This window comes from Paralichthys olivaceus, chromosome 7 (genome assembly GCF_024713975.1).
Source record: "Paralichthys olivaceus isolate ysfri-2021 chromosome 7, ASM2471397v2, whole genome shotgun sequence".
Lineage (NCBI taxonomy): Eukaryota > Metazoa > Chordata > Actinopteri > Pleuronectiformes > Paralichthyidae > Paralichthys > Paralichthys olivaceus.
The window spans coordinates 13,558,130-13,585,420 of NC_091099.1; the positions used below are offsets into that span (position 1 = coordinate 13,558,130).

The 27,291-nt window shown below is 43.9% G+C and overlaps 1 protein-coding gene across 1 annotated transcript; it reads right to left on the reverse strand.

Moving 5' to 3' along the window:
- Positions 1-154: 154 nt before the first annotated feature.
- Positions 155-25,812, reverse strand: tmem266 (transmembrane protein 266). Its single transcript, XM_020079180.2, has 11 exons — positions 25,464-25,812; positions 23,918-24,026; positions 18,915-19,103; positions 8,839-8,993; positions 6,479-6,552; positions 5,635-5,691; positions 5,310-5,448; positions 4,154-4,269; positions 3,427-3,619; positions 1,810-1,872; positions 155-1,733 (listed from the first exon to the last, which is right to left on the reverse strand). Exons 2-11 carry the CDS (start codon positions 23,929-23,931, stop codon positions 1,096-1,098), a joined length of 1,638 nt encoding a protein of 545 aa, XP_019934739.1. The 5' UTR covers positions 23,932-24,026; positions 25,464-25,812; the 3' UTR covers positions 155-1,095.
- Between the last annotated feature and the right edge of the window lie 1,479 nt (positions 25,813-27,291).

The following is a 27,291-nucleotide window of genomic DNA, read 5'->3' on the forward strand; positions in this document are numbered from 1 at the left end:
GTCTCTTATTTTGCCACGACGTCCCCTTTATTGGGTTTGTTATGTAATGCCCTCTGTCCATGATCAAGATGGAAAATGCCTATTGACACAACAATAAACAGAGATAGTTTGCAATGTTAAATTGGCAAATCCTGAAGGTTCATGCTGTAATTTTCTTCCCAACATTTTATTGTAGAGCCAGTCCCTCAACATGTTTGTCTGTGACGAAGATCAAACCCATCCTGAAATATTTACATAGCTTCCAAACATTAAAATCACAAAAAGGTAGTATTTTAGACTGAATGGTATGAACTCCATCATACGCAGGTAGATTTAACTTAGAACTTATTTTGGTGTGTGAGGGACATGCTGCATTTTTATTATTTAAGTAAACACTGACTCAGCTGGGTTTGGTCAGCTTCCAGTCATGGCACCTGGATTAAAAAGTCAAAATCACTTCAATCACCCTCCAGTCAAAAGGTTTCCGCACTCTTTCCACTTACAGAGTTTAGATAAAAATGATAACACTGATAATATAGAAAGACAAAGGTTAGAAAGAAGTGGAGACTGATCTGATGTACCCTGCAGCAGTCCATCTAAGGGGACTGATCCTGGTGAGTTTGGAGACACCAGACTGACAGACTGATCAGCTGACTCACTTAGACCTGTGATCAAACCACGCCTCGTAGCTTGGGGGGGGAGGGCACTGATCACAGTTTGTAGCTCTCCAGTGAATCGGTCCAGCGTCTCCAATTCCTACAAAGTATATCAGAGGAAATGTACATATCAAAAGCCAGATTTCTTTCTGCACAGACCAGTTTGAAAATTGTGGGCTTTCACCCTGTTGCTGGTTTTTCTTTTGGTAAATATTTAGTTCATAAAACTCAAGTGTTTTTTTTATAAGTGTCTATTCCTGATAAGTGGTTCCTGATAACAAGTCTGTCCATCTCTGTCCTCCACTCCCTATTTGTGCTGCTCTGGCAAGTTCATCCTCTCTCGGCTCCAATAGTACGAAGAGGATGAGTTTACGTGCCAGTGACCCCCGACAACATGGGAGTTTAGTAAAGCGTTTTTTTGCCGTTGATCTGAAAAGTGATCCATGTGTCAGGCAGAGTCTCATGCCTCTGACAGGCGGTTGACTGGAGCGTCTACTGGCTCCATCATCCTGTACTTCTCCTCCAGAAAAGCCTCATTGCCCTGCAGATGGATGAGTGGTTTAGAGTGGAGCCCGACTCGAAGATCCTGGTTCCTCTTGTTGTAGATGTTGACCCTGTGCTCCAGCTCTGGGCTGGTTTTGGTGGAGCCTGCCGGGCTGGGCGGTTTAAGGTTGACAGGGTCCAGGCCCTTCTGTGTGAGACAGGAGTTCTCAGTCAGAGAGGAGAGCAGCTCCTGCACCACAGCACTGGGACTCCCTTGGGGCTGCCTTCCCAGGGCCAGGGGGCTGCTGTAGGGTGGAGGGTAGCAGCGCTGGTCGCTGTAGTCCGTGGAGGTGGAGGCCTCCCGCACAGTGGAGCTGCAGTCTGTGGTGGAGCCCAGTGTGTGGCTGCTGATGCTGTGCTGGCGGGCGCTGAAGCTGGTGCGGGACACTGTGGTCGTGGAGGCCTCGCTGACCGAGCTGCCGGTCCGCTGCAAACAGCTGGACAGCACTGCATCTGCACTCACCAAGGAGGAGGGAAGCTGGCTGGGGTTGTTGGGCAGGTGCACGTCTATGGCTGCTGTGGTGATGACTCGTGCAGGGTCCGGGATCCCCATATCTGCAAAAACAACACGAGATGTTTAAATATTGTGCAGCCACATGGGCTGTAGAGGAGACACAATGTTGATGCTCACCACTGCTTGGCTCACTGTAGTACTGGCTGATGTAGTTGTTCATGTCATCTTGACCATGGTGATCTGAAGAGGAGAAAAGTGGCCACGTGAATTCATCTCAGACACAATGAAAGAAAAACCAGTGAGAATCTACGTGTCTCTGCAGAGAACGTCCTGCTGCGTTGTGCATGTGTGAAAGACAAACTCTAATTAAACTATGTAGCCAATTCTAAGGATTTTACCCAAAGGTCACATCTGAAAACAGCTTTATAGACCTAATAGCTTTACAGTCCAGTGTGTGTAACCTAGAATAGGTTGTTCATTATTCTACAGAGACGGAATTCAATGTTCCTGTACAGAAACAAAGGTAATGTTACAGTACAGATGAAAATGCATAAAAAGTGTAAAATTTAGAACAAATGTAAGTATAGAAACTGCATAAAAGCACACATTTAAAAACATTCTCTCTAATTAAAGGCACATAAACCTTTAACTTCTTATATAAGCAGGTAATGTTGGGGCAGTTTTGATATCCATTAGGAGCTGGTTCCAGCAGGGGGCAGCGTAGTAGCTAAATGTGGCTAAATGCCTTTTGCATTAAAACACTGGTTCAGTCTCCCTATCCAGAATTTCTAATAATTTAATCTATAAGATTTTAAAAATATCCATCATTTTCCTAAAGCCTGAGCTGATGTTTTTAGGTTTCTAATTTTGTCTGAATCTGAAAAACTAATTTTGCGTTCATGGATAACAGAAAAGGTGGAATAACTAAATGCTGCTTGATAAATTCCTTTACCAGCTGATCAGTCATTACATTTGTCTTGTAGCTGTTGCTCTTCTAAAATAACACAACACATTGTTTCATTATTATGTGAAAGAGCAGCACTCTGTGTTTAAGTTCCACAGATATAAAATCAGTGTTTCTCAAAGTGCTCTCCAACAAGTTTTTGCATCACTGTCACATAATCGTTCTACGATAGGGCCGGTCATTGTTTATCTTAAGCTGTGACAGCAATCGTCTCCAGATGATCAATACCACATGAGTTTACGAGAAGAGGGCCCAGTGTGAAGGCTGTCTGACTGGAAACACTGTGGCCCAGATATAACGCAGGGAGGGGCTATGATTTATAATTTTGATAAAGGAAAAGCTTCAGGATTTTAAAGCCCTGACGGCACATTGTTGCTCTAAGTCCAGTAAGTTATGACCTGTCACTGTGTAAAAGCTTTATTTTCCATCTAGATGTGGCACAAGAGCTGAGATGTGAATTGTGAGATGTTTGTGATAAGAGGACACCAGCATCTCCACTCTTACTCTTCTTAGATGTGTTGTTTTCTCTTCATTTAAAATAATGTGTTGCTGTTTTTAAATCACCAGCCTTACATGTTACGTTCCACTGACATGTTAATTCTTTTGTTCCTAAGGATGAAGAAGGATTTCTCATTCAACCAATCCAAAGAATTTAAATCTGCAACCTCCCTGTCACAAGTCATCTTCTTCTACATCAAACATTTAACCAGCCACTTGTGTGTACCTGGATCTGGTTTAAGGATAAAAGCGCAGCCCTGAATCCCCCCTCAGTGAACACCAGTCTTTGAAAGCCTGTGATACAAAAGGAGTTGGGTGTTCCGGACGGTTACCTGCAGGCCCCCCGGGCTCTCTCGCTTTAGCTGGAGCGTGATGCTCCGAGGCCCCCGGGGCCAGTCCATCCACCTCCTGGAAAGTGCTGCTTTGTTTACCCCACATATGGTGGATCTGCATTGCTGCTTCACGCTCTGCCACCAGGTCCAGGTCCTGCTGGGCCAGGTGGGCTCTCAGCTGCCTGATTTCAAACTGAAACGAAAGACAGACACAAGGGAGAAGAGGAGAAAAGTCTATATTTTCCACCCAGGTAGTCAATAGAGAATACACAGGAGTGTTTTTACGGGTATTAAATACTAATAAAATACTGTGTATTCTGGCTAATACACCATCCCCTTTTCTCTGAGCATTGTATGCCTCTGTTATCAGTACTGGATGTATTGCTTACATCACAGCTGACCTTTACACATACAGTAGAGTGTGCATTTCCAAAATTGCAGTATAACAGACATACAGTAGAACAGTCAGTGGATGCATTTGAAGTTAAACTAGATTATTACATTTTGAAGAAGTCATTCAGTTGCTTTTAGATAAAAGTGCAAAGTACTGGATATCTGATATCCACCAGGCTGCTGTAAAAAGTTAATTCTGATGGTGTTAACAGATTTGACCAATGAGGAAGGCATCCTGTATTCGTTTCTTGTTTAGTGCTTTGCCTCCCCCTGCTGGTGTGATACAGAGAAACAGATTGTAGGCAGGAGATGTGAGACGGATGAGAGGACGTACTGCTTGTTCCTGACAGATCTGAGTGAGACGGTCAAGCTGTTCCTCCCTCACTGCCTTGGCCTTCTCATACTGGTGGATCTCCAGCTCCATCTCCACCTTCACTTGCAGCACATAGGCTGGAACAACAGGATGGAGAGCAGACAGACAACAGAACAACATATTGGTCAATTCTCTGAAACGACTCCAACTAAAAACTCTTGATTCATGTAGAGATGGATGAGCTGATCTTTGAGGTTATTTTACACCGTTTTAGTCAAATAAAATCCTCCATATTAACTGGTTCCCAACAAGGTCTGCAATTAACATGTTGTACACATGCTGACAGAGGTGACATCACAACGGTCCTGCAAACAACACCATCTTTGTGAGGCTTCATTTATGTTGGGTTTTTGTGGAGGTTGTGGCAGAAAAGGTTTTTAGTCAGCAGTATGTGAAGTTAAGTTTTTTGTCTGCATGTGTTTGTTTATCTCTGTTAGTTTGCAGGATTACACAAAAAGGACTAGACAGATAACTATGAAACTTGGTGGAAGGATGCAGTATTGGTCACCCAGAACATTTTGGTGCAGTTCCTGATCAGGGGGCAGATCCAGGAATTTTTTATTTCACATTGTCGGTTTTTCAACATTTCCATTGATTTGTCTTGATGAAAATAAACAGGCACGTTTAGGAGACTGATAGAAATGAGTGTTTGCACTTTGAGGCAAATAAAAATAAAAATCTTTATTGAGTGAATTTAAATGTGATATAATAAGGAGACTGTTAGGCCTTGGTGAAGGTTTGAGCTATGTAGTGGGTTTGTGTTCTAAAGTGTTAAGATCTTTTGTTCACTCTCAACTATCATCCCTCTTTACATCTTGGCTACTGTGTTATATTAAAAAACCACCAGGGGGAGCAATGCTAAAAAACATGCTCAGCTCATGCCCCTGTATGATGAAATAATGTCCATGTAGCAACTACTGTACTAAAACCACAGGTTTGTTACAACACATGATGTCCCACTATCACTCCTGGAGGAAAATAATTGGAAAAAAACAGCTCAAGACTGAATGAAACCAATACTGCAGAGAGCTCACTGCAGTATCTGTCTCTGTAACCTGACAGTAGAGGACAGGACGCAGGGGACAACACCCCCCGAGCCCCTCCCTCCTAGCCTCACCATCAATGATCCTCTTGACCCTCCAGATGCGCAGCGTGATGATGAGACCAATAGCATCCCAGGGGCTGCTGGGGCCGTTGGCCACTGTGGAGGCCACCATGGGGGCCAGAGAGAGGACGATGACAGCTCCATCAAACACCTGAGAGAGAACACACACACACACACACACACACACACGCACACACGCACACACGCACGCACGCACGCACGCACGCACCAGGTTACTATTGTGCCTGTGGTTCCCATATTGAGGTTTGACATTGAGGGAATGACACTGCAGTGAGAGGGGCCCGAGGCAGGACTAATGGGACCCATGGGAGCTTACCTCAACTTTGTTTTCTATGTAATCCCAGATCCCCAACACCACGATCCTGAACACCGTCTGAGACAGAGAGGAGGAGAGAGAGCAGGTCATTCACAGGGAACACTGGAAGAAACCAAGGATGCTCAAACTGAGAGAGGCTGGATGATGTTGGGTAGTTAATAGTAGTAAAAGGTATTTGCAGTTATTTGGATTTCTTTTGTCCCTCCACTGGTGATCTATCAGTGACACAATATTCATACACATCACAGACGACACCATAGGTTTTCATCTCAACAAGTAGAGACACCATGTTTGGCTTCTGCTGAGGCAGCAGGGGCTGGAGATGGCAGCTCCTCCTCCCTCTCTGTTCCTCCCCTAACCCCCATCCTCATCTCAGTTATCAAGGTTGCAGCTGATTCCACTGCCTCCATGTGGCCCAGAGGACCTGCTCTTATTGATAAGTAAAACTACAGCTCTGAAAAAAGTTAGCAGTCGGGTGAGCATGACAAATGTGGCCGGCTGTGAAGAAAATTGCAATCAATATAGCAAACCTGAGGCCCCCCAAAATAATTTAAAACAAGTGGCACAGAACAGCTCCACCTGCATTCCAGGATTTCTGCTGCGGATCAATGGAAAAACCTGAGCGGGACCAAGAGTAGAGCAGTTTTGTTGAGTAAGTTCACCTTCACTGATCAGAATCTACTCATGATGCCATGACAGAGGGCATCTCAGTCCTGTAATGAGAGTCTGATGGCCTTCCCGCCTGACCCCACATACTGCAGGATGTGGCGTTAACGGAGAGGCCGCTGCATCAGCTGTAAGCGAGCCTGCTTTTGTGTTGAGCGAGGACACGACAGAGACTCACCTCTGTGAAGAAGACGGAGAGGATGGCCAGGCTGATCCAGTGGATGATGCTGGCGAACTGAGATGCGTTGTTGACTGCAGGGGGATAAAGCAGAATAACGCGTTGTCTTTTTAAATCTCGGTGTGATATGAAGTGGGGAATGATGGATGCTGCAGAAGCTGTGACCTGCTGTGTGACATTGAAGCTCTGCAGTAAAGTGAGCACACACATGCACACACAGACATGATGAACCGTGATAACTATGAATTCATAACAAACTGTACATGCATGTATCTGCGTCTAATTGCGGACGTTCCCCAAACAGCACTCGGCTGTCAGCTGAGGTATTTCTCTTCACACTCCACCTCTCCCTCCCATCTGTCTTTGTTTGCTTTGTTCACTGATCTGTCCATCAGTCCATTCATCTTCCTCCTGTCCTCCCCGCACTCATCCACCAGCCGGCTCCGTGCTGCCTCATTTCTTTGTCCGCATATCTCCCTCCACACATTTGTTTCACCCCTCCCCCCCCCACACACTCTCTCTCGGTCAAGCCGTCCCAGAGGAACAATGAAGACTCAAATGTGTTTGGGTACAGTAGGAGCAACACTACCGCTGCGTGTGTGTGTTCTTCACTCATCTCCCTGGCACCAAACAGGCCACGACCCCTGACTCTGTACTTATGATGGATGAGGATGCACGCACCGAGCCGGATGATGTAGATGTGGGCGGTAGCAGGGTGACAAGGGTCACACTGGTATTTCAACCACCTGACATTGTGCGTTGACTGTGGAATACTAATGAGAGGGTTAGATTCCTCCGGCCCATGATTGATCAGAGCCTCAGGTCCCAGAGCAGATGATCAGTGACACAGACTCATTATACAGTACATGTATGACACCAGGTCAGCAGCTGATCATTATGCCTGCACATGATCACATACATGTTGCACATTGATTTGTCTTACTACCGTCACCAAGGAGGCTGTCCTCTGGTCTGCGTTTGTTTCTTAGCTGCTTTGTTTCTACTGTACCGATCTCTATTAAACTTTGTGGAGGGGTGGGCCATGATCCAGGGAAGGTTTTCACTTTTTTTTTACATTTTGAGTGATTTCTCAGAGAATAATTTGTGGATCTTATTAAAAGAAAGTCAGGCATGTTATTCATGGGAAGGCTATTTATGACTGTAAGTGATCTGGTGCAGCTCCAAATAAAAATCTGAGTTTAATGAATTTAAATGTGGCCTTGGTGGAGGTACGTGCTGTCAAGATACGAACACTGCCCTGAATTCTATTACAGTAAATCACCATTAATTAAAGTATGACCACTGTTACAGCTGAGGGGTCCACTGACTTCATTCACTGACTATGATGTTATATGAATATGAACATCTCCTTAAAGGAAGTAAAGAAATACAATAACGTCCTATTGGCCAATTGATTTTTTTTTATACAGGAGTAAGAAATGATTTAATGAGCATCCCTTTAATTTGAAAGGAATCGTGACCACAAGTTGTGATTCTGAAGTTGATACACGACCATTGAAATTCTTTTTGGAGGACAAACTATGCCATGGAGGCATTTTCTAAATTACCTCGAACTAAATTAACTCAAATTATGTGAGGACTGATATCACTTTACAAAAACTAATATTGGCTGACAACCTGACCTGGCTAATGTATTGGTCTGGCTCTAGTATATTGTAGAATATCTATTACCTCTGCAGAGGAGGTTGTGTTTATTTGTTAGTTTGTCTGCTAGTTAGCAGGATTATGCAAAAACTACCGCATTGTCACCAAACTTGGTGGAAGGATGTGGAATGAATTTGGGAAGAAACTATAACATTTTGGTGGAGATCCAGTATTTTTTCTTTTAAACTTTCTCTAACATTGTGTGATTGGGCGTTTTCAACATTTTCCCTGAGTTATTCATGGATCTTGATGGAAAGAAAAAAAAGGAAGGTGTTAGTTGCTTGTTTTTCATGATGGTTAAAGCTGTTTCCTGCTGTATAATAAAGCCAGGAGCATGTAAATGATGCCTGTCTTTGATTAAAGTAGCATGTTCCCCTATAAGTTACTTTTGTTCCACAAACATCCTTTATTACACTGTGAGAAAAAGTTAGTCTGTCATTTACTCTTGTTTTATTGCTGTAACCTCTGTGAAAGCACGGTTTTCCTGCAGCACAGCTCTTGTGCTGATTAAGGTCTTGGGAACCTGCTCCTTTGTGTTAGGTCTTTGAGTCTATACATTGACCCAGTGCCTCTGTATAGCAATTAGTAAACAATTGTGCTGAGCTCTGTACATTCCCACCTCCTCTCCAAGAAAAGTACACAACCATATCATCTTGGTCATCTCAGCAGGCGTCAGCCATGTTGCTGGAACTCACACTGCAGCAGCTTGGCATCTATGAGCAGCTCCAGCGTCAGCAGCAGCACCACCAGGACGACACAGGCCACCAGGAAGCAGTTGAAGCCCGCCGACAGCAGACAGACCTGCCACAGCGCCGCCCTCCTCCCACAGCAAGGCTTCAGCCAGTTTGACCTGAACGTTCGGAGAAGGGGGAGGTCAGACACAGAGGGGAGGGGGGAGGGGGGAACAAAGATAAATGGTGAATCTTGTTGTGGTGTTACTTTAATATGTAATGCTGGTACAGAGAGCAGATCTGACAGGACGCTTGCAAGGGCAAATCAATAAAACACAAGGAATGTCAGGATACACAAATCGTGAGGTGTATTCAACCTTGACTCTGCTTGACTCCAGTCAGTGTTAAAAACACTATATGGACATTTAGGCTAAAAACATGGTGTAGGTGAAGCCGTTTAGAGTAGAATTTGCCTGTTGGAGCTAACGGCAACTTGGATGAGACCACAGGAGCAGTATGGAGGTTTTTTTTTTTTTTTTTACGCCTGAAGAAGGAGTCACCAGTTACTTCAATTGTATTGGATTTGGCTGCAACGCTGTTTACACTTGAAACACTTCACACACCCCTCCATCGGTGAGTGGTGAGTAGATAATGAGTGAATTTTCATTTTTGGGTGAACTATCCCTTGACTATGGAGTTGGTCCTCCCTTGGCAGCTACAACAGCCTTCACTCTTCTGGGAAAGCTGCGGGAAGTCTTTGCGGCGTCAGACACTGATGTTGGACGAGAGGGCCTGGCTCGCAATCTCCGCTCTAGTTCATCCCAAAGGTGTTCGATGGGGTTGAGGTCAGGGCTGTGCAGAGTCAAGTCAAGTTCAGTCAAGTTCTTCCACACCAAACTCACCCAACCGTGCTTTCATGAACCTTGCTCTGTGCACTGGGGCAGAATCATGCTGGAACAGGAAAGGGCCCTCCCCAAACTGTTCCCACAAAGTTGGAAGCAGAATTGTCCAAAATGTCTTGATAAACTGAAGCGTTAAGATTTCCCTTCACTGGAACTAAGGGGCCTCTTCCAAGCAATGGTAATGGGACTGAATCAAACACCTGAATTCGACGATTAAGAGGTTTTGTCTGTGTATTTTCAGCAGAGGTCACCATTCTGCATGCAAATCACACAAAAACACAGCTGAGATTAATCTACATGTAATTTTAAATGCAAAGCACAAAACTCACTTTCTGCTGGGGCTACAAGGTAATTCCACACAAGAATTCATGGGTGTCATTTCTTATCTCATCTCCTTCTACAATCATTCGTTGTTGCCATTTCTTTCCAACAGTCCTCTGAACATAAGATCATCAGGCCGTGTAATACTGACTCCAAGAGCCATTACTTTGTTTGTTGTCTATTTTTAGTAACAGATTACATGGCATCTGCTGTTATCCACATTCAAGCATTAAATAATTCTTTGTGAACCATCAGAAGATTCATATATTCATATATATATCATATAATACATTCAATGCCAGAAATAGCATGACATCCATACAGGACACTCTCTTTATGACACGTGTTTATAACCTTTAAGCCAGTAAAGTGTGGTTATTATAGAGAGATTAGAGTCTCTCCTTCCTAATTCTCCTCCCTGCTGCTTCGCTGGGTGAAAGGATGGGTCTCTGGGAGGAAGTGGCTCACTGACTGACTGGCTGGCTTCATCTGATTTTTCCATGATAGGCTGCTCTCACACCTGCGTGCCTGGTAAAGAACATCAGAGTGAAGGGATGAGTGTGTGCTCTTATTCCCACTGGTTGAAGCAGCTAATTCTTATACATGGCAACTTATTTTCCATTAGTCCAGAGAGTGCTAGTGTCCTGGTGTCCTCGCCCCGTGTCCCGATAACACTGGGCCTGGAGATGTGAGCGTCAGACCTGCCTTAAATCCATCTTCCGCTAATCAGACACTGGGACTGTCACAGAGTCGTAGGGATGTATGCCCCCCCCCCCCCCACACACACACAGGGCTTCCCCTTCCTGTCACAGCTTTGCATTACTTACACACACACACACACTCTCTCTCAACTCAGATGTACTCTACGAAACCGAGACGCAAAGAAGGTAGGAGTGTTTGTGTGTGTGTGTGTGTGTGTGTGTGTGTGTGTGTGTGTTGTACTTTATAGAAGGCAACACTGAGAAAGACAGTATGTTCCCTCGAAAATAGCAGCTATCCGTTGTCACCTGTCCCCCACAGGAGGCAATGTCTGTCAGACAACAAGAGAGGATGCAATTTACTCCCTACTCTCCTCTTTCTTCAACTCATAGTGAAGGTGGCAAACGCTGAGAGGAAGCGGGGGTGCAGAGCGGTTCAAAGGCACTGGGACTCATCCAAAAGTGAAGCGGAGTGAGAGCCAGAGAGGAAGGATGGCTAGTTGGAGGAGGAAGAATGAGAAAGAGAGAAGAGAGGAAGATGCTGAGTGAGTTCAATGATGATTCTGGTTTATTGTAACTTTGGTTTTACCCGTTGAGTTAATGATAGCACTGTGCTCTAAAAGTAAATAGCTCGAGCAATCAAGTGGGATAAGAATATCATACAAAAAAAACACGTTATGCTTAACTTATCAGGAATTAGACTAGCAGACCTGTGCAAGAAGCCAGAAATAAAAGATGTGTAGTATTTTGGATTAAAAAATTTTTTTTAAATAGTTGCTGAAACTAATAATTTCCCATGAGAAAAGAAGGTGAAGTTACTACTGTCCATTATAAAAAATCCTACAGTTTACAAACTGACTGTTTTGGTGCAACTGTGTCCTACTGTGCTTGAGTTTTGGGCACGTTTACGTCTGGGTTCACCTCAAAAACAATAAAAAACTTGGCTGGTTTATATCTTATCTAATGGTCTGTTGTTTCTTGGCCAGTTGGGATGCACTGAAGTGACGTCCCTGTGTTTTCAGAACCATTACCAACAGCAATCATGGCCAACCTATAAAAAAATAATAAACTGATCCTATGAGGTAAAAAAGGGAGAGGTGATCCTGCTGAGCGGTGTCATTTTGCAGAAGAACCTCACACAGCTTCACTTCCTGACCATCCTTCACCAAGGTCAGCAGAGTGGTTGGAGCTCTGCCACGCTGTGTCGATGCTCTCCCAGAGGCCAACACTCAGCCCTCTGCAGCAGCCCCCTGTACCAGCCAATGCCTGCAGATTAGAAGCTCAACACCTGGGGTGGCAAAGAGGTGGTGGAGGGTAATGGTATCATTAGCAGACACCAGAGAGACTTTCCCCCACACAGCACCGATCTGTTCCCAAGGAACAAAGTCTGCCAGTGGGGGAGGAGGAGGAGGAGGAGAGCCAAGAAAAAGAAACATTTACCTGAGGATACCACACAGTCGATGGACGTTTGTGCACCATTAGTTAAAAGATGGAATAGAGACACCTCACTTAGCTCCGGGATTGAAACGCATGATTTAACTCGTGCTGTGTGGAATCATAATACATTCAGACCTCTCCCATAAGCCGGGCAGAAAAAGGTATTAATTTAATAAACCTGTAAAGAAAAACCGTGTCTGGAAGCGGAGTGAATGGCAGTGATGGATCACTCCAAGCTAAGAAACTTAATTTTAGGGAAATCACTTTAAACTTTGAACGCTGAGGACCTGAAGTATTTATGAGGAAGTCGGGCTGCTTCAGCGTTGGAGCCAAGGATGAAAATCACCTCACTCTCTCCCAGGGTCACAGCTGGCAAGGATTGAATGGGCAATATCTCAAGGGTTGGTCATGCAAGCATATGTGCATGCAAAGAAATCCTTACACACACACAGTTGCATGTGGTGTGGTACAGGTTCATAAAGACATCAAGAGGCCAGTGGCTACAGTGAGGGAAGATCGAAGTGACCCTGACAGTTCAGAGAGAGAGGGGGGGGATTAGATCATGAGACTGATCGATAGTGGCCTGAGATGGAAGTGATGGCATCGGGCACATGACCCCACCTGACTCCAGTCGAAGAAACAGACAGGACAGAGTGCAAGACGACTGACGGGCACAGAGGAAAGTGTCCGGCCGCTCTGCTGGGGCCCATTCACACACACAGACAGGACAGAGCTTTGGCCCCGGCCCCAGCTGAGTAACTCTCAGTGTGTAGGAGAGCAGGTATCACGAGGAGCATCTCTTTCATTATAGTGTCTCCTGTAATTGAAACAGGATAAAATACAATGTAAACTCATTAGGTGCAAGTTAAATGGAAATTAAATCAGAGAGGTGGTGCTTTGTGTTTGTGAGTTAAGAGATGGAGTGAGAGAGGGCGGGGGAGAGTGGGAAAGGGGCATATTCATTCAGAAGTAATGAGCCTGAAAGACTTTCAAGGCGTCTGAGCTATTGATTGTAACACACACACACGTGCACACACACACACACACACACACACGCACACGCACACACGCACACGCGCACACGCACACACGGAATAAATACAAACTCTAACATCTCCTTGAAACTGCTCGTAGAGGAAAGTCTAAAATAATGTGTGTGAGTGACTTGTGTTGCCAGTCCTCTAAATAATTGATTGGAACTCTTGATAAATGTCTTGATTATACATTCACATCAGTAACACTGCTCAACCAAAAAACAACTCAACACATTATATGCTACAGATCTGTTGCATTTGCCCCACAGTTACACCTGCATCCAAAACCATAAATCATGGGATGACGATCAGACCAGTGGTCCTTATACAAACATATGATTTATTGATGCAAAGATTCCAGCTCCTCCAATGTGAGTATTTGATGCTCTGCTTACATCTGCTCTCTGTCTTATATGATTAGCTTTCTTGATTCTGGACTGTTTTTCATTTTTATTATTTTATGACATTTTGCAGACAGGGAAGGAACTAGTTTATTGATCAAGAAAATAATAGACAGATTTATGGATAAAGGAAATAATCAGTCATGTTAGATTCTTCTGATATAGAACTGAACAAAAGCTGATTTCTTTCTTTCCTTCCTTCCATCCAGAACATGCAACCTCTCTGCACTGATAACAACACGGCTCTGTGCTCCCTCCAGTGTAAAACTTCAGCCGATTCACAAAAATCTGCTGAGCTCAGCAGGTTCTGGTCGGGGAAAATGGACCACGACTGTGTGCCTGCAGGCGACTGAGCAGCAAAGGTGGGAGGACTTCAACCCATTCAGGCTGTTCAATTATACAAACGCACCTCAACTTACTTTTTAAACTTGAAGAGGCATTTTTTCTACTTGATAGCGTTGCAATTATTAAGAAAGCACATGTTTGGCATCCTCCTATGAAAATAAAAACCACAGTAACAACTGGCTAAATCCGCTCATCCATAACCACTGCAGGGCAGGGTATCACGGCCGAAGAAAAAAAGAAAGGAAACCCGGAGAGACGGAAACCAGCAAAGCAATAAATATGCTGAATAAAGTGAAGCTATTGTGGCTAATCAATGATGCATTGTAGAGCTGAGAAGTCTCATTGTTATTAATCTTTTACAGTCTCACGCCCGGGGAATCAACATTTGTGTGGTAAATTAACAAATCAAATGAAGAGAAATCAATTCCAGTAAAATTAAGTATTGGCCTTGTATCTGCATCCCCTCTGGTTAAAAATCTTTTTAGTGAATATACATGCAGCTTTCCAGTAAAACCACACTGTTCCACTTGTCTCCAAACGTGATCACCTGTCATCTCTTCACTCCGAGCATCGTACACCACTTGACAACCAACAGAGGAGATTCAGAGCAGGTCTACGCCAGAGAATTGGGCCACAGATACTAAGCAAATGGAGATGGATGGGGCTCCATGTGCAAAGCAGCAGACAAGCTGTCCCTGATAAATGGGTTTTCACCAGGACACTTGATCTCTCTCGCTCTCAGCCTAAAAAGCAATCTCGCACTTTGCATGTCTGTGAATATTAACAAACCCTCAAACCCGGCACCCAAATGTCATCTATTGTGTTGCATGGTGCCAGGCAAGAGAGCCAATTTGATGGAGAGGACTGTTCCTCTCTGTGTGTTTGAAATAGAGTCAGATGGGGGGAGGGAGAAATCCTGTTCTTTTTCACACATCCATCAACATAGAACAGGTGTAGTCCGGCTACGCTTCTAAATCCCCATGAAATATCGCTGCTGCCAAGATTCCTACTCGAGTCTGGCACGGTCCTTCACATATATATTCTGCAGTCTAGATTTTTTCTAATTATTCCATCTTCCTTCAACCTTGAGCATTTCAACCTGGGTTTGATTATGTGCATGCTGACATGCTGCTGTATTAATGCTCCAGAGTGAATGAGAAGTGGCTGGAGAATTTTATTTCACTGGGGGAGGCCTGAGCACTATGTGGACTAATGTAATCAATCTGCCCTGACCTGTGCATATATAATATGATCCAAGATTTCTGCAAACATGGGATCAGCTGTGGCTTAATCCCACACCGCAATCCAACACATATGACAGTCATCAAACGAAGCCATCTCCCTGTGAGCTTTCTGAATGAAAGCATGGAAGAGAGTTGTCAGCTCCATTCCTCCGTCCATCCTATCTCTTGATCCGCTCCGCCTCCACTCTCCTCCAGTCAAAGCAGCAGGTTGACCCATATGAACCATCTGTCATTCCTGCAGTGCCTCACACCTCTTCAGTCTGCCCCCTGGAGATCAGTGGCATATGCTGCTAGTGCTGCTGTGGACAGCAGGCTGATCTGGGGATAAAAACCTATGACAAGTGCAGGATGTGCAGCCTGAGGTCTACAGGCCGACGCCAAGAGTCCTACCCAACCTATCAACACAATGCAATCTAAATACACCAGCTTGTTGTGGCACCATTGTTAAAACCTGTAACACATACTTGAGTTTATTAGTGACTGACTGCCTCCTTATCTTATCCAAAGTCACCTGAGATATGCAAGTATTCTGAAATTATTATCTCTGCAAAGGGGTTATTTTTTTGTCTCTGTCTTTTGCTGGGTGACGGATTTCCACAAATTTTGGTGGAAGGATGGGACGTGGCACAAATCTGGACAAACGGATCACCAATTGATGAAAAAGATCAGGCACATGAAAAATGGCACATTTAGGGGACTGATATCTATGCGGGTTGGGTCTATGAACTTTGCTCAGCTTGATTGAATTTAAGGGGACCGCTGGGTCTTGGTGGAGCGATGTGCTCCACTGTGTGCCATTCTAGTTGTAGATGGATAGTGACAGAGACATATATCTAAGAATAAGGCAGGCAAATGAAATAAACCTTTGACTCAAAAATTGATGAACACAGCACAATGAAAAAATGGTTTCTGCCTTGAGTCATGACCCAGCTCTCAAAAAAATATATTGGTTCAGTAGTTTTTGTAAAAATAGTCAAACAAATAAAAAAACAAACGCTGATGAAAACATGCCTATTAAATACCTGTTTATTATTAAGCACTGGTTGCTACAGGATTGTTGAATAGGTGACTTGACTTGTCACCTGCTCTCTTTCATTGTATTTCCCATCTGTCTCCACTGACACGATCAAATAAAGACATGAAATTCCTAAAAAGAAAAATCTTGCACAAGAAGCTGGATTTTAAAAATAACACACTGACACAAATAGGACAATAATTTTAAATAAATATGGATTTGCATTGACACCACCCTCATCTTGAACTTTCCAATAAGTTCTGAAGAAGATGGTGAAATCTATTAATAATCCCACCCAGCTCACCACTGCACAGGATCTGCATGTACTGCATGTGCCCCGTGTAGTCCGCAAGAACATCCACCTCCTACATGATCGCCCACGTCTCCTCTTAAAGAGCCACGAGAAGCTGCCGTGCAAGATGAAATGTGTATTCTCCTGCTCTGCTTTCACCAAACCAAGCCACAGCCTCATCATCACATATTTAGGCTCAGTTTAGAGGCAATAAGCCATTTTGTTTTTCATCTCTGGCTTTTGATATAAAGTGATTCCATTGTCCTGAATGTTTTTCCAAACCACATTTTTATTTTTAAATTAATATCAGAATTCACCTGCTCATGGACTTACTACCACAGGACGTAATCACATCTAGACCACAACATGACTCAGATATGTAGGCGTCTCTGGAATACAAGTCATAGTAGTTTGCTAAAACACACCGTCCTGCTGATCGCCAAAACTCAAGCACAGAGCCACTGCAGCACCGGCAGCGAGGTGATGAAAGTGGGTTTACATTCTTCTGCACAGTCATTTACAAAAGTGCTAAAATTAGCCTACAGTGTGTGGAGGAGTCTCTGTGAAGACACGTTCCAAAAACAAGGAGAAAAACGCCGACACAGATCAGTCAGTTCACTGATCTGTCATTAGGGCCTGTGATGATGTTGATTACTCTAATTATTTTCGCAGCATACAACACATCCCACCTTTGTTTCATTCCTCTGATGTTACAAACATGAGTCACAAAGGAAGCAAGAACCTGTGATGACGAACAACAGATTTTTTCCAAAGGCGACAAATGTGTGAAACTGTGATGACAGGTGCGTCTTACGATGTCTGTGACGGGAAAATCAAGAATTCCAATCTGAAAAGCTCTGGACATACTGTGACACTGACATAGACTGAAAGAACACTGCTTTATTTACTCTATAATGTTTCTAGACTCTCTGGACTCTTTCTTAAAAATGTTTACCTGCTTTTGCTCTTTCGCCTCTTTCTCAGGAGCTCGGTGACATTTGAATTTCCCTAAGGGGATTAATAAAGTATTTCTGATTCTGATTCTGAATTTTGCTGATCCGAACCAGCGTTGAAAGAAAATATTGAAATTGTTGTCTTGATAAATCTGCCAGAGACACGTCCTGCAATTTTCCACTGCACAATGCCAAATCCCAGGGGACCAGGGTGTCATATGGGGCCATATGAGAATGCCCACTGTGATGAAAATGTTGCTGGGCTGCCACATCCTGCCCTCTGCTGTGACATTGCTACTTCTGTCCTTTTTATGATCAGGAGACAGTCACAAAAATTGCGAAGTAGGGTGAGAGAGTGGGTGTTCGGGACAGGACCCATCTGTCCCTGCACTCTGTCCCACAGAGACGTCGGCCTGACCGGGCCAGACAAGGTGAAGTCCAGCCGGACATGGTCGGCTGACACACCGGGGCTCGGATGGCAAAATGCCGGATGCTCTAATTAAGCTTATGCTGTTTGTTGACTCTCTCTGTGTGGACGCCAGCATCTCAGCGAGTCAAAGGGTTGTGAGTCACGCTTCCTGAGTGGAGAGCCATGGACACTGGCTACAGGGGAGCTGTTGGTGGGGTGTGTCCTGTCCTGTCCTGTCCTGAGAGTGTTGGGCCTGCAGGAGGCCAATATGGCGATGAAGACAACAACACAAACCCAGGATAAGAGTCCCCCGAGGACAGAAACAGCGCAACGCAAGGCTACAGTGCTAACAACACTTTCCACCAGAAGTCGACACTGTGAACAGAAGCCTGTCTGGTGGTGAGAAATCGCTGTGTCATTGAACTGAAATGAGACATTGTCCATTTTAAACGGTGACACTAATAAATTCATTGGCAAATATCCCCCGACTCCAGGACTCTAATATAAAACGAGGGGTGATTCAATACGTCAAGCGTAATTACCATGTGGAATAATGGGCAATGCAGAGAATGACGGCAGAGCTATTCTCTGCCAGGGTAGATTATAGATTGTACTAATTGCAATTCTGCCTTAATTATGGATGAAGCGCTTTCAAGCAACAGCAGAGACAATGTCTCAGAGAGCGTATCTCCAGTATCTTCTCAGCTGTGTTGGCCAACATTAGTCAATATGTAATTACATCTTCAGCTTCTTAGTATACAAATTAATTATAGAAAGATTTCATTGATATCGTAAAAGTAATTGGTTCGCAGCCTCCACAAAATGTGGGATCTCTAATTCCTTTCAAACCATTCAAATTAAAGTGTTGAGATTCATGTTGTTTCAGGACTTCACATTCCCCACATTCAGCTCCTCTTTCCCTACAGTGAACACACTCAGGCTGATGTTTCAGGACGTCCAAACCACTCATGAGTATTTAGCAAAAACAGGATCATGAATGATACCTGTGGTCAAACTGTCAAGCAAAAGCAGAGAGTAAGGGGACGTACCCCTCTCTGTTGTCCTCTTCATCTGGGTTCGAGATGAGCTGTGATCCAGCGAGGGATATGTCCAGGGCGGCCAGAGGCAAGTCTCTGTAGGCGAAGCTGACCAGTTGGACAGGGGCAATGCACTGGTTGTCCTCCTCCACCTGCTGGGAGATCACCTCCAGCTCCGAGGCTCCAGCCCGTGGAGGAACCCTGTGACACACACACACACAAACACGCAGAGCAACATTACAGTCAAAGAGTGGAAGTAGAAGCTGTGGGTGTCATCCATGGTTGGTTTTGCATGTTTGCATGTGTGAAGTTTGCAAAGCTGGCGGAACTGCAGCACAACTCGATGTCAGGGTGGGTTGTTTATTGGAATTAGCCAATAAACCTATGCTGAAAATGCTTCAGGTAGCAAAGTGTGAAAAATAACACCTGGGACTGTGCTTTATTTTGATGAATGAAAACACAAACACGGTGGGAGTTCCTTGTTTTCAGTGTTTACTGGACACATTCGTCATGACAAGTTGATCTACATTTCTCATTAGGAGAGTGTGTTGCACAGTTTGTCTCAAACCACTATATTAATTTGCACACCCCACAGATTAACACTTAACCGATTCAAACATTACAGATACTGGTTTTTAACTACAAACCATTTGTACAGTTTAGGCCAATGGCTTCCATTCATCGGACTGAAACTGCTTATAATTAATCTAGTGCACAATTTGATGTTCAATTGTTTTTGTTAAATTTGGGCGACGCTAGCCCAGTTGCCAACAGTGAGTGATTCCACATATCACATCCTTCCACCAAGTTTAGTGGAAATCTGTGCTGTACTTTTAGTGTAATCTTGCTTACAAACAAACATAACCTCCCTGACGGAAGTCAAAATCTATTAGTCTCAATCGATTTCGCTGAAACACTTGATATGTCGGAGTCAGAGATGATCAAAAGTCACCTTTTAATCACAACATCCATTGCTCCTCCCCTGGATTGGATTGTTGTTAAAGCATAGCACATTAAATAATTGTATCAGAGGAGCCATTAAATAAAGTTGTACAGTGATAAATAAAATAAAGGACAATTAACATTGTCTGAGGCTTTTTCTCTGTTTCAATTTGACTGAATACTCAAAGGAAGGGAAAATAATAAAATAGCTATAAAAACCCTGTGGCATACATTAAAAATGGCTACCAATGCTGCTATGAAGCAAGTATTAATATTTGTTGAACAAAAAGTGTTTTTTGTTTTTTACCCCTTTTTTATTTCTCTACTGTATTTCCACTGTGATGACGGCGATGTTTGGCCGAACCAGACAAAGTCATTTTATCTGCCACTGAGGTCCTCAAATTTAAATATGCAGGGGTGTGTGTGTGTGCGATCCTTTCGAGCTCCGCAGCCAATAGTGGACAAGGAGAAGTCACCCTGGAACAGGAGGCTCACGCAGCTTGGCAGCCGTCCCAGTGCACCCAGCGTGGAGACATCAATAACCCCGATGCTTAACGGTGGAGGAAGGCATTGATTACAAGATATGAGGGAACAAAAGCTACTGGGTTGGTAAATTCTACAACCTCTGTGTGCTGGAGGTGAAGCTGTGGGAGGAAACGGTTAGTTGAAGATCACTGAGCAGACCCACCCCCTGGTTTATGTGAAGTGGTCAGTCAGGGGAGGAAAGTAGCTCTTTGTTTTCCCTGTCTTGCTTCTTGACTAATGGCTGTTAAATAAACTGACGTAATAAGTATCAAAGAAATCATGAATCTATGCACAAATTCTTCTCATTTTCACGCCCTGAATGTTTGAATATATTATCTTTGTCTCTGCGAGTCCTGCTCACTCAATGTGTTGTTCAGCTTTAGGGTCAAACGCCCGTGTATCAACATGCTCGCCACAAAAACACAGCTGCACACACCAGCGCTATCTGTGGACTTGGCACCTCCGACCAACCGCAACAAGGACGCTAATCGGTCATGACAGACTCAAACTGTTCGGTGCATCAAAATCACGTTTCCAGACAATCACAGAGCAGGCCAGGAGCCATTATGTGCAGAGCCTGATGAAGTGGCTGGTTGCCATCCTGGGGAGAGGAGCGGAGGCTTCACATCTGAACACTGCACCCTTCAACGATTCAGGCAAGGACAGCCAGTGGCATGCTACAGGCTGCGATCCTTTCAGAGGAATGCCATATTAGCAAATGCCACGAGAAAGCAAAAAGGTTAATGCGGAGCGTGCATGGCCAGGGGGGGAATCTCACACTCATACAAAAGGCACCAACAGTGTCTTTTTAGTTTACATGTATAGGTTAACGATATAATATGTATGAATTTTTAGAATGTGTAACTATAAATGTGTAATCTGTGTTTTATGCATATAATAAATGCCAGGAATGTACGTTTCCCTGGTGACAGCAATCCATAGCTACTGCCCCTGCATTTTCACATCACATCCCCATAAATCACTACACAGTGATCAATAGATAGATACGAATATGATGGCCTGCTGAGATCTTGCTTTGATGATGTGACCCTCCATGGAGACAATTCACTTCAGCAACACATTTCTGGAAATCACATAAAAGACTGACTGTTTTGACTTCCACACTTTCTATATGAACATCCTTCTTGGCAGGACTCAGTGGTTCCATAGATCTGGGCGATCTATTTCTACCCAAGTTTTCATCAGAATGGAATTTGTTAATGTCCAGGGCCGAGGTTTTTGTCAGCAGTGAGTCGTCGTCTTCTTATAGATTTGAAACATGAGCCAACTTTCAATGGATAAAAAGCTTTAACTAAGACGTTTGTTCAAATTAAACATAAATAAAAGCTCCTGATTAACATAATATGTAATTCTGACATGACACTGAGCAAATTGAGTATGGTATAGTTTTTCTATCAAAGTGATACGGGGTGAGACTGACATCTGTCGCCTCATTTTTTAAATCGCCTATTCAGAGCGATAAATGATCTGCTTCAGTCACTTCACTGGAGTTTAAAGTGCTGCCTCAGCATGAACTGGTGGTTTGCAGAGGGCATGGGTATCATTGTCATTCCGAGAGCTCACTGCCACAGTATTTCTGTCCAGCTGTCTGCAGCCCATCCACTCCGTCTTAGCCAGAACGTTTGTATATAAGGAAACTTGGCCACTCTTTGGTGCAAATCACTGTTCTGATATTATCAGGGAAGTGGGACCAATTTGCCAAATCGTTTAAATGGGCAAGATTTTCCAGCAGCTCGGCCACAAGCTCCTGACACAACGGCACATTCGTAAGATCTGACCTTTTACTGTTATCAAACCCACTGCATCAATGAAGAGTGAATCCATAGAATATCCATATATTGCCCAAACTAACAAGGCTAAAATCACATTAAGATTTACTCTGCAGACATCCCAACAGCAGCTGATTGATCTACAAATGAAGTTGCCAGTGTCTATTTGTGACCAACTCAAACAATGAGTGGTACTGTCAATTAACAACTTCATACTCAGCCCCATGTCCATTTATTTCCCCTCAAGACATACATCTCAAATAGCCAAGGGCAATCTAGTTACTCATATCATTAATAATTACTAACACTGCGTTCACTGGGCACTGCTTTCAGCTTCACCCACTTGATGCTGTATTGAGTATTTTATTCTTTATGTTTTGTTGCATTTGGGCCTTTAAATGTTGAATATTACCTACCATGACAAAACATAATCTTAATATAAATAGTATAAAGTATAAACTTTGTAACAGAAATACAGTTAATGGCATTTAAAGCCTCTTATTAGACTAGAAACATAAAACTGAGAACTACAATTCTGGAATCTAACAAACAATTAAAAGAAACATCTGATTGATGACATAAACATAATATAATAATAGTTCCTTTTTTCAGTGGATTTCCCTGCAGTCATTGTGCAGAGGAATTAGGAGCAACATGGCACCGGATCATGTGACTCTGAGGTTAGTTACATGTTAGCTGACCTGTTTCAAAGCCAGTGGGCTCCTCCGGGTGTGTGGTGTTTGCTCTTTGTGCACTGAATGAGAAAAAAATTAATAATGTACAAACGGCTCCACACATGAGCGAATAATAAGAGCTCGGCTTCATCAGGAAGGCTGTGTAATCTTCCTGTCTCAGTTTTCTCTTTGCACACACTGCGAGTTAAATGTGAAGTACATGCAGAAATAAAAAGATTGTACGTTTTTGAATTTTGTTGTGTTTGAGCATCCAACATTTTTCCACGTTGCCTCTCACTGTTTAAAGCGTGAGAGAGAGAGAGAGAGAACAGTGGGTGGGAGGTTACAGCTGCATCAAGTCTGGGAGAGCAGGGGTGAAAATAACTCCAAAGACCTTTCTCTGCATGAGAGTTTTTCCCATCTGCCACTTCAGACTCTCAGCAGCGTTCAGCAGCATTAAATCAAGCCTTTGTACTTAAAAACCGGTCAATATATTCTTTATATGCACACGTTCTCTCTGGTTATAGACATTTTAGCAGCAATGCAACCATGAGCTGCTCCGATGCCCGGCCGGTGATCTGTGGTGGTTGGAAGCAGCAGCACCCTGTGCCTTTAACCAGGAGATGCAGCTGACTGAACCCATTTTGCATTCACCCTTCACTCCCCCTCCACTCTACTCCACCTCCTCCCATTCCACTCGGTTGCCCTGCTCCCTCCCTCTTCCCTTTCTCTTAGCCCCAACCCTGGCTGTCATCAGAATGCAGGGCCTGTCTGGAGGACCTCACACAGAGTAATTATTAATAAGAGAAGATGACAAGTGAACATCCCTCCTGAATGCTAAGAGACACCGACGGGGACTAGAGATGGCAGCTTTCTCACTCTCAGAGACGCCGGACCAGGCCGCTCAGAGCTCTGCTTTTTTCCCCACTGATCTCTGTTCAAAGTCATCCACAGGAGGGACAAGAGAATATGGAGGTCACGTTCTGATCGTCATATCCTGTACTACGGCGAGGTGTCCTTTGTGTAAGATGTTCATAAATAGATATTTCCTGAACTTGACTCTTGTGGGTGTTATTATACTTACTGGGAATTGCTCATGTTGAGGTCTTGTTGCAGCAAATAGACGTCCACAATAAGTGACCTCAAGTGTGAAATGTGATTTCACCACCGCAGAGACCTGGCTCCTACCACACCTACAGAAAATACAACAAAGCAATGTCATACAACAGGGAAAGAAAATAAATGCAGTTAATCACGGGATATAATCTGTCTGCTGAGGAATATTGTGAGAGATGATTGGAAGCTCTACTAATAGATCTCATTGGGAAATTGATTTGCCAACTGCTGTTTCGAAGGTCATGAATGAACTACCAGGCCAACAACTATAAAATATATATTTACAGTTGTGTTTTAAAACAGAAATACATGAACAATTATCAGGGTAATATCACTTCTTGTACGTCCCTCGAAGGCGCCCTGTCCTAACTTCAGCTCCGTTCAACTACTTTCCTAGGGAGCACTAAAGTGTAATGGATTTTAAATCTCCTCCAATATACGCTCCGCTCTGTGAATCAGGGGCTGAGGAACATCACACCTCGTGCATAGCAAGTGCAGCAGGACGCTCTGCTCTTTGTGCCACGGGATAGAGAGCCATTTATGTCCACGTCTGTTCGGGTAAAGCCCACCCCAGCTGCTTTGCAAGGAGCAGACATGAACTGAGCAGACAGGAGAGCCACGAGCACACATATAGCCACTGCTTCCAGATGAAGCATCCACTTTGTATACAAAAACACACAAGCCCCCAGTTCTCAGATGTACACTGAAATCAGCTGTCAACGAGAGATGACTGCATTGCTTTACAGAACATTTGACTGATTTGAGGAGGTGGAAACCTGCACACACACACAGGGAAGGTGAGGAGTCAGCAGCCACAGCAGAGTAATGTGGTGAAGCACAAGCAGATTAATTGCCACTCAGGATAAATCCCCCCGGGGTCCTTCAAGGGCCGAGCGATATTGTTTCTCCACAGCACCCAAAGAAAACATTTGATCTGGTCACAAGACATGGAGAAAGTCAAAGAGAATAACACATTAACAAACTGTTAATGTGAGAAGTCACTGTTGATGTGATCAGAAGGAGAAGTGTGATGCTGAGTGTGTCTCTCTCTCTCAAATTGTTAATGTGAGAAGTGTTTATGGACTTGAGTAAATGTCGGTAGCCTATGAGATCCAACACCTTGAGGTACCACTTACAACTGGCTTACTTATTTTGTACATTTGTATGCATTTGAATTGATGTTGTGTTGTATCTCATCTGGACCCTCAGTCTGAAAAATTAAAGTCATCATCATCACCACTGTGTTACTTACATTAGTGCTTCATTAGAGGAGGTGGCTGTCAACCAAAGCAGCCATTTCTATTCAACTCCAACAACTAAAAATAAAAACACTGTGGTCTACTTCTCTAGTTCCTGCATTTCCCCTCACCAATATGCATTAGTAAAAAATATCCACCATGAACATCCCACTGTGCTTATACAGGCCACACACTCTCTGTAAACCACCAACTTGCCCTGTGCGCTTTAAATCCCCCCCCCCCCCCTGCATGGTAAAGAGATAAAGACACACTAACCTTTTGGCGTTTATTGCTCTACATTGTGTAAAGTGCTGTCGTGACTCCTTTGCCCTCGCAGAGATGATCGCTGTATCTCCCTCCTCGCCGATGATAATGATGGTGGTGGAAGTGGTGATGATGATGAGGGAGGCTCGGATCTTGCTGTGTGTAGGCTGCGATCCCCCTTAAATCTGCGTCGGCCGAGCTCCCGTATCGCCCCTCAGAAGACAGCGCACGATGAAGACCCCCACTCCGGACTGGAAGCAGCATCCTTCAGCGGAGACCACGGGGCTTGTCACCGAATCAGGGAGAGACTGACATCTTCGGAGGGATGTGCATGCAGGGCTTTCCCCTCCACCACAGTCACAGCAGGGACTCCATGTGCCCGATGGTAAAAATAAGAAGAAGAGGAGGAAGAGGAGGAGGAGGAAGAGGAGGAGGAGGAGGAGGAAGAGGAGGAGGTGGAGATTCACGACCGGGAGCTGTCCAGGTGCTGAAACCGGGATTCCAGCGGCGACAGATGTGAGCCGCCCCCGCTGCTCAGTCTCAAAGCTGCAGTCTGGATTTACAAAACACACCCATGACGCCTTCACATGGATCATACATGTCGTGAGTTTCCCTGCTCAGCGATAAAAGCCCCCCCCCCCCCCTTCTCTCTCTCTCTCTGCGACCCTGGAAGCGTCGACGTAGAAAAACACTCGCTTCACTTCACCTCTTGAGCTTCAGAGTTCCTCGCGATAACAACCCACCCAAGTTCATCTTAGTGACTGTGTTTCTTTTATTTTAATGTGATTGATTGATCTGTAATATTCCCTGTGCAAATTCTGAGAAATTTGGGCTGATCGCCAAAGAAATAAAGAGATAAATCAATTGTATATTTTTGTATAGCACCAAATTACAACATATATTATCTCAAAGCATTTTACATCAAACAGAGGACAGAACCAGAGTCAAGGTGGGCTCCCATCTGGGGTGAGAGAGGAGAGGTGGGTGGAGAATTGGGGAGAGAAGAGAGAGAGAGTTGTTATAATGAAAATAATAAGAGTGATGTTTATAGATGTTATGTTGTTGTTAATGATAATAACACTCATAATACTAATAATAATGAGAATGAGAGACAGACAAAGAGAGAGAGAGAGAGAGAGAGAGAGAGAGAGAGAAAGAAAACATATGCCCTAAAAAACATTCCATTCAAACAGCCAGGGTTTGTGATGTCACAAACCAGAGAAACCAATCCTGTTTAAGAGAGTAAAAAAAACAATCCTGGCTCCACCCACTTTTGTGTAATGCTGCTAACTAACAAAGATCACATACTTTAACCAAGGCCCAGGAGTCTCCTTCAATATTTAAATTCAATACATTTTGTACCAAATATCCGTTCCCCTAAATATGCCAGATGTTTCTCATTTTACTAGAAATTTGTAAAAAAAAAAAGGAATCATGGATCTGCCCTGATTCGGATCCGCATCATGATTTAATAGGTTCTTCCCTGATCCATACCGTATCCCTGAACCAAGTTGTGGTAATCCTTCCTGTAGTTTCTGCATAATCCTGCAAATTAAGAGACAAGAAAACAAACAAACAGATGAAAACATAACGTAGAGTTTTTACAATGTATTTTGGTGCAGATTTCCACTGCAGGTTAACTAATGAGGGAGACACCAACAGCCTAACCCTATGAGCGTCATCCCTACGTAGCTCAGACCAACACTTTTTCACATCATTTCACTAAACAATTAAGTAACAAGAGGCCATTTGATGATTCAACTAACGGTTCTGAGCATTAACCCGCAATTACTGGTCTGAAGGAAGTGGTGCCATGAGTTCTCAGGCGACAAAAAAAGTT